This window comes from Bactrocera dorsalis, chromosome 2 (genome assembly GCF_023373825.1).
Source record: "Bactrocera dorsalis isolate Fly_Bdor chromosome 2, ASM2337382v1, whole genome shotgun sequence".
NCBI lineage: Eukaryota > Metazoa > Arthropoda > Insecta > Diptera > Tephritidae > Bactrocera > Bactrocera dorsalis.
In genome coordinates this window covers 10,926,521-10,934,386 of record NC_064304.1, presented here as the reverse complement: position 1 = coordinate 10,934,386, position 7,866 = coordinate 10,926,521, and the positions used below count along the sequence as shown (strand labels likewise).

The following is a 7,866-nucleotide window of genomic DNA, read 5'->3' as shown; positions in this document are numbered from 1 at the left end:
CCTGGAAGGTAGTATCACGGTGGAAAAATTGACTGCACATATGTGTGAGTCCTCTGTAAAGTGGAAAGCTGTCAGCAGAGCGGCAAATCTAATTATGACAAAGTTGAGACAGATTAGGCGTCAGTCAGTCCGTGCAATAGAGGAGACTTAAACGTATTCTTCTCTCCCATGAAGTAATACTTTGTCCAGTGAGGTGGGAGTAGGTTACGTATGGCGGATTAAAGTCCCGCACTCCGGCTTTCGATGCTTCCTCCTACTTCCGCCAAAAACCTACTGACTTCAGTGAGTGTTTAAGGCGCCTAGAGTAAAATTAAAAAAAAAAAAAAACGATTTATTTTGACAGATTATACTTTAAAAATAAAATATGGAAATTTTTAGTTGATATCTTAAGTAGTTTTTCAGTTACAGCCCCCTCAACTTGACGAAACTCGTGATTCGAGGTAGCTCCCGAAACTTTATGTATATATTTACATTTATGAAATGACCAGATACAGAGAAGAAACATATTTCATATCTATTTAATTCCAAGAATATATATATACTATATACATAGTTTGTGTCGGTTCGCTTGTTGAATATATCCAAAAATAAGTTAGAAGGTCTAATGAAACCTCAACTGTAGGTGAATATACTTTCAATTATAGGATATGCACCTTTTACACTAGTTCTGGTTCGAGTTTATTGCAATTACAAAGAAGAGTTATGATACTCAGTGTGCGCTTTATAACTGTAAGAGTGTAAATTAGCTATAGACATGCAACAGGGTCTAGGCGCAAGAAATAAAAAAAATAAATAAGCTTCAAATCAACAATTTTAGCAAAACACTAACTACATACTACATATTGGCTGTTTGTTTATTACTCATACGCAGTGGCTTCACGAACACTGAAATGCTGCTTAAAGAGCACTTAGCAACGCTCCTACACTCAAGGCGCCCTACGAAATTTATTGAACCAGCGGGAAAATACAAACGAAAGGCACCTTTTTAGTACAACAGTTGACGGTTTCGTTGCTGGTTTAGTTTTTATATTTCATTGAATATTTCTTAGTAAAATATTGTTAAGTAAAATTAAAACATATATTTCAAAACTGTGTGTTTGTAACGAAACAAACAAAGTGCAAATTAAAGCAGAAGAAATGAGCTTAACTAAAATCTACCTACGTTATTACCCACCAGGTGAGTACAATATCGAAGCTTCTTCATTTCATTTAAGCAAACCTTCGGTTTGTAGGTTTGGCGCTCAACTGTCGCAACGCCGATGGCAAGGAAACGCTGCATCACATAGATTTGCTCAACTTAAAAGCGAAGTATGTGGCTGAAAAAATATTAAAAATATACATATAAATTATAATTGAAATTTTAACCGCAGCACACGCGTGGAGAGTGTGATCAAAACCATTACAAACGATTTACAAAACTCTCAGGCAGGAAGTGAAAGTATTTACAGCCCTGCAGCACCAGCTTTCGCGGCTGGCGTCGGTGATAAACAACCAAAACAGATATTGAGCTCACCACCAGCTGACGAGAAAAACACAACAACTGAAACGCACTTTCTACAACAAATTATCGAGAACTACACGGATCCGCTGCGGCAGGCCATTGCGAAATTGCAACGCAAACTGTTGGAGCCCACACAGAAGAAATTCTATTCGCAACGACGTGTGGCGCACCTGTTGCCACTGACCAACATCTGTTTCGATAGAAGCGGTACGCGCTGCTTGACCGGCAGTTACGACCGCATTTGTCGCATTATCAATACGCACGACGCCGTGGAGGAGCAACTACTGAAGGGACACGATAATGTTGTCTTCTCCGTTGCCTTTAATCAGCCAAAATGGTATATCTTACATGACGCTTGTCCTCTTAAGTTAATTAACTTAACGCTACTTGCATTTCGACAGCGACAAGGTGGTCACCGGTTCGTTCGATGGCACGGCGCGTGTGTGGCAAGCTTCGAATGGCCAATCGCTGTGCACGCTGTACGGTCACACAGCCGAACTGGTGATGGCCGAATTCGATCCCATACAATCGAGTGTCATTGCCACCGCTTCCATGGATGGTAGCGCGCGCTTATTTGACATCGAGACGGCCTTTGAGCTACAGCAGTTGCGTCAACACGGCGCCGAGGTGATTGTGAGTCGCTTCAGTCGCTGTGGCAATATGTTGGTCACCGCATCCTTTGACAGCACCGCTGCCATTTGGGACATACGTAGCGGCTGGTAGTTTATGAATTTCATGGTATTTTCACAAAGATCCCATTTATTTTTGTTTAAATATTTACGATGCAGCCTCAGCGCACAATTGCGCGGTCACACTGCTGAACTAAGTAACTGTGTGTGGAATTTCTCCTGTGATCGCATTGCCACGGCTTCGCTAGACAGCACCGCCCAACTATGGGATGTACGTCGCCTGAATGTGCCGTTACACAAGATAACGGGGCATCGCGAGGAGGTGCTGGACGTTTGTTTCGACTCGACCGGTTCTCGGTTGGCCACATGTAGCAGCGACTGTACGGCACGCGTGTGGGACGTACGTGGCGATTTAGTGCAGCTCTCCGTTATGGAGGGTCATAAAGATGAGGTGTCAAAGGTAAAGTGTTGGCTGCTGTTATTTTCTCGTTTCTTACACTAAAACGGTTTGCTTGCAGGTTTGCTTTAGTCCACCAGGTTCACTACTCATGACGGCTTCTGCCGATAACACGGCGCGCCTATGGTTTACAGAGTCCGGTCAGTGTTCACAGGTTTTAAGCGGCCACGATTCGGAAGTATTCTCGTGCGCATTTAGCTATGCAGGCGACATTATAGTCACGGCTTCGAAAGACAACACTTGTCGCTTGTGGAGATGATACGACTGGTATACGGTGGCTTTTAATGACTTGGATTGAAGTGATGTGGCTTATAATTACTAGAAAGTCAGTGTTATTCTATGCCTTCGTTGTTTTTAAGTTTATTTGTTGTTTAGGAAATGATGTTAACATTTATTACACAATTCCTAGCATTATGCAACATGAAATAAATATAAAGGTGGAGCTTTGTATGACGTCTGAACTCGTCATTACATAAGAGATGAAAAAAACAGTAATCTGGATTCTTGGTTTCATTAAAAATAAATTCTTAATAGTTGTATCCATTAACGATTTTGATCGGGCCTTAAAGATTTTTGATGCCAATCCCTCATGATGTATACTTATATTCAGTTGAAGGACCTTCTGTAGCCAGAATAGCCATTATCTTTTGATTCCCCCGCACTAAGTTGACGTCGATATATAGTATATAATTTTTTATGGAAGATTATCCGTTATCAATAACTAGGAATTTTTAAATATTACGAAGTATTTTTGTACATAAGCTTTGGAAATCAGATGAAAACTAGTAGAAAAATTTAAAAGATAGTAGATACATATCCCTTTCTCTCCTACAATTGACCCACACTATTAGGATCCTACCAGTCTCTGGACGGTGGTATGGAGGCTCGATGTTGTTACCAACGTTTTATGTACCATATGTATAAAGACCCAGATAAGCACCCGCAAATCAAAATTCTGTTGTTATCATTAGCGCTAGTATACAAGTAATCTTACATAATCAGGATTTTATACTTATACTGATTAGGTGCCATAATACTTTTAACGGGCCAGGTAGGTAGGTAGGAGTGCAGCCGTTATATTTTGGGCTCAATTAGCAATAGCTGTTTGGTGTTTGATGGCTTCCAAGTGTTCTGTGTCGGATCTGCGATCGAGCTGGGCATTCACAGAGAAAGTGGAAAATTGTTTCCTAGTAGGGAAACTAGTTCGCAGCGTCGGCAGAGGTTGTTGTTGGGCATACCCATTTTGAACGCATGTTCTCTAAATGGCCAATGCCCTGTTATGGTAGCAATTAGTCTGTAGGTACTTTTCTTAGACCTATTTAATAAGTCGTTCTTTTCTTCTCATATATTGGCCACATCTATTTAGTTATATTGCATTTTGTTATATCTTTCAATCTGCTATTTGCTATTTCCTAATTGTTGAAATTGTATATTGAGCTCTCTACTGATCGATCCCAGCGGGCTTGGTATTAACTCTGCCCCGGATTCGTTTAGGTAAGCTCCTGCCTTTGCCAACTCGTCTTCTTTTTCATTGCGCAATCCTTAGCACATTTGCAGAGTTTGTCGTCAAAAGGATTCTCATCCGAGGCTATTTTGATTTTTTCATTAGGTGTGTTTTTTACATGGGTCCCAAAACCTGATTGGGGATCTCATTGCATCGTATGGACCATGTATTGAAGTGTTTGGTCTATATATATGTATTTTGTGGGACTGTTTAGGCGTGGAAATAAATTTATTCAAAATAGGTTTTCTTAAGAAAACAGTGAGTTTAATCATAAAAACTTGTGTACTAGAGTAAATTTTGTCCACATACGCATGGCTTTTAGCTTATATTTAAATGTATTCATCCTTAAATGTCTAGACCGGCCTAATAAAGAATCGCGAAAGCCTATAAGCATGTAGATGCACGTCTTCGATTCGCCACACTCTTCTCCCTGATTCAACTCATCATGCATTAAAAACTACAAACTGGCATAAAATCATGAACCTTAACTATCCCAAATATGCTGAATCCAAGATAACTATTATATGATATATTGCAATGATTAACCACACACATTGATAAGTTGAAATGACCAATAATGACAATTCCCATGACAGCCGGTTCTACGCATCGGAATTTATCCGAAAAAGAGCTGTTTTTTTGGCGATCTAACCCCGTTTGGATCGGTGAGTACTGCTAATAAGTTGAAATGAAATACCAAAAAAGTTTTTTTTACATATAATCTTTGTATTTTAGTTATCATTCATTTATTAACATTCACTACAAACACGTGTGTGTATCTTCTTATTACCACTTCTTTTGTTGTTTTTGTTTATTTACTTCTTTTTTTGTTTTACTCACTTACAACTTATTACCATATTTTTACGTTTTTTATTTTTTATTTTATTATTCTTTCATTAATTAAGCTTCTCAACTAATTTTATACTTTTTATACTCAGATTACAAATACGTACACAGTATATATGTGTGTATGTATGTAAGTAGTTGTTGTTGACAGTATGTGGAAAATTGTAAAATCTTATTTGTGTGTTTTTGCTTTTGTTTTTGTTTTTTTTTATATTATTTTCTTCTTTCTTTAACTTAGTTTGTTGGATTTTTTGTAGGATGTGTGTTTAATCGCCAAAAATTCAGTTACTTGTAAACCGTTATTTTCTCGTTTAGGTCGTATATAGTATAAAAGTAAAACGAATTAAAAAGTAAAAATAAAGTAAATATGTAAATGTGCTTTTAAAACAGTTTTGAAATTTTGCATTCGTTTCAAATTGGTGGGCAGCTCGCGGCAAGCGATAGGAAAAACGATCGGCCAATACAATTATATGAAGATGGTTGGCTTCCTCGTTTTGCTGTTGATAATAACTATAGGCGCACAAGCACGGCCAAGCTCTCTTACCAGTCTGCAGCGCTCCGCATGGCGTGGCGGTCGCGGTGGTGTTGTGTGGTTGTGCGTTATACTTTACACCGGTGTAATAACAAAACTGAAACACCTTTTTTACAATGCTTCTTCCAAGTAGCTGCACATGCAGCCATTTTGAGCTGGTAGTTTTGTTATTTTTGCTACTGCAAATTATAGTTCCTATTACTACTCCAAAGCTGATTTACTTATTTCATGTTAACATACAAACAAACATATAACAGTGACTTATTTACGGTATAGGTTTTTGTACACAAAACGTCACTAGAACTTAGGTGTTCATCGAATGGCTGCTTATATGAATGTATTCAGGACATAATGTTTGAGTAGATTCGTATGCGTGAGTGTGTGGACACACCGTTGGTGTTATGTATAGGCAGGTGTTTAGACGGAAGCGGCAATATGTTGCGTTTTAAAGATGAATTTGGCTGCATACTCTAACGCACATAAGCAATCAGAGCAACGCTTCAGTAGAATTGGTTCACCATAAGTGTGTGTGTGTATGTGTATTTAGGTTTGGTTGTTGTAATGTTCCAGCTTTCTCCTCAAAGTAACGAAAAACTTAGTGTTGTTGACTGCGCTCGCTTTTGTGAACTGCCGCAAAATGTTTGTGTCGGTGTGCGTGGTACCTATATGAGAACCTACCGGGCTCACAGGTTTTAGGCCACTCTCATCGAGCTAGCCCAGGCTTTATAGCTTCACAACAAGTCTGTAAATTTGTATATGTAACTTTTTAACCCTAAACTTGGTTGTTCCGTATTATTTGTTTACGTGTGTTTCTGGCTTTTTGCTGCAGTAATTTTCCATTTTTTTCTTTCTCTCAGTGTATTATTTGTTTTATTCCTGTTTTTTGTATTTAATTATTTCTTCTATTTGGTTACTTCAGTTAAATTTGCACTTTATCAAAGTTATAACCGATTTGTTTTTGTTTTTTTTTTAATTATTTTGTTTTGTTATTACTTTTTTTTGAGGTGGTTCAATGAGAAGGACTCTGTAAGTACACATATTGAGAAGAGAAGATAATAGAAAGAACATACAAATATTGGAATTTAAAAATATTGTAGCAATTGATTGATGAGCTTTGCAAGAATATTAGCGGAATAATAAAGATGGTGATGATGTAGATATTATTGTGAAGTAGAGTGTGCACAAAATTATAATAAAAAAAATACAAAATTTAAATAAATTAAATATATTATATATGAATTGGAAACAAAAAATATAATTATTTTTAAACAAAAAAAACTTAATAAAAAAAATTATAAAAAAATATATATTCAAATAATTCAAAAATGTTAAAAAATAAAAATTTAAAAATAAATACATTAACAAAAATATATAAAAATGCCAAGCATTTAATTAAGTATTTAAAAAAATATATTGTTTAGCAATAGCATTTTTTCAAATATTAAAAACAAAAAAAAAAAATTGATTTAAAAAAAATTGTGCACAAAATTATAATAAAAAAATACAAAATTTAAATAAATTAAATATATTATATATGAATTGGAAACAAAAAATATAATTATTTTTAAACAAAAAAACTTAATAAAAAAATTATAAAAAAATATATATAAATTTTAAAAACAATAATAAAAAATAAATTAATTACTTAAAAAAAAAATTAAATAAAAAAAAATTTATTAATTAGCATTTTTTTCAAAAACTAAAACAAAAATTTATAAAAATTAAAAAAAAAATAATAAAAAAAAATAATAAAAAAAAAAATTAAAATAATAAAAAAATAAATGAAAATAATAAATATGCGATCAAAGGCAAGAGCAAGGAATTATGAATAACATTTAATCACACATATATTTTGCCAATATCTTTGTGGTACATTGAAATAAAAATAGAGTTGCGTGTAAAACAAAACATTTATTGACTCATTCATATGGACATGCACACATTCGGGTTGCTTTTCGCATGCGTATTGTTGTAAGCAAGGATTTCACCGCCTCATACATAACAACGCATCATACATAAATGAAAACTGCAACTTATTTTTTATTTTGGTTGAAATTGAAAAATTGCGCAATATTTTTTTACAACAATTTTTTATGGCATAACTTAAACCAGTTGATAATATTCATTACACTAGAAGAAAAAAGGAAATATATGTTCATGTTAAAAGTGAGTGCAAAGTAGGCGAGCAGATAAAATATACTATATGTAGATATGTAGGGAAATATATGAAAATGTGTTATGCCTATTTAGAATACAATAGCGTTAGTGATGTGCGTGTAAAGGTTAGTAAACTTAATATTAATGCGTTATATTTGAAATAAAGCATTTAAGCGAAGCATTAAATATTTATGAATTTAATAAACTAAGGGTGAATAAATAGCCAATAAAATAGTTATA

At 35.0% G+C, this 7,866-nt stretch overlaps 1 protein-coding gene across 1 annotated transcript; it reads left to right on the top strand.

The window, feature by feature from the left end:
• Positions 1-931: 931 nt before the first annotated feature.
• On the top strand, positions 932-3,292 carry LOC105227558 (dynein assembly factor with WDR repeat domains 1). The gene is made up of 6 exons (XM_029550796.2): positions 932-1,177; positions 1,233-1,308; positions 1,371-1,838; positions 1,903-2,220; positions 2,290-2,590; positions 2,649-3,292. The coding sequence occupies exons 1-6, from the start codon at positions 1,138-1,140 to the stop codon at positions 2,844-2,846; spliced, it is 1,401 nt and encodes a 466-aa protein (XP_029406656.2). The 5' UTR covers positions 932-1,137; the 3' UTR covers positions 2,847-3,292.
• The last annotated feature ends 4,574 nt before the right edge of the window (positions 3,293-7,866 follow it).

Bases quoted from the DNA above. Each gene is read 5' to 3' on its own strand.
- LOC105227558 (XM_029550796.2), top strand. From the start codon at position 1,138: ATGAGCTTAACTAAAATCTACCTACGTTATTACCCACCAG. The intron at 1,178-1,232 runs GTGAGTACAATA...TTCGGTTTGTAG, and splicing joins CCTACGTTATTACCCACCAG to GTTTGGCGCTCAACTGTCGC. The intron at 1,839-1,902 runs GTATATCTTACA...GCATTTCGACAG, and splicing joins GCCTTTAATCAGCCAAAATG to CGACAAGGTGGTCACCGGTT.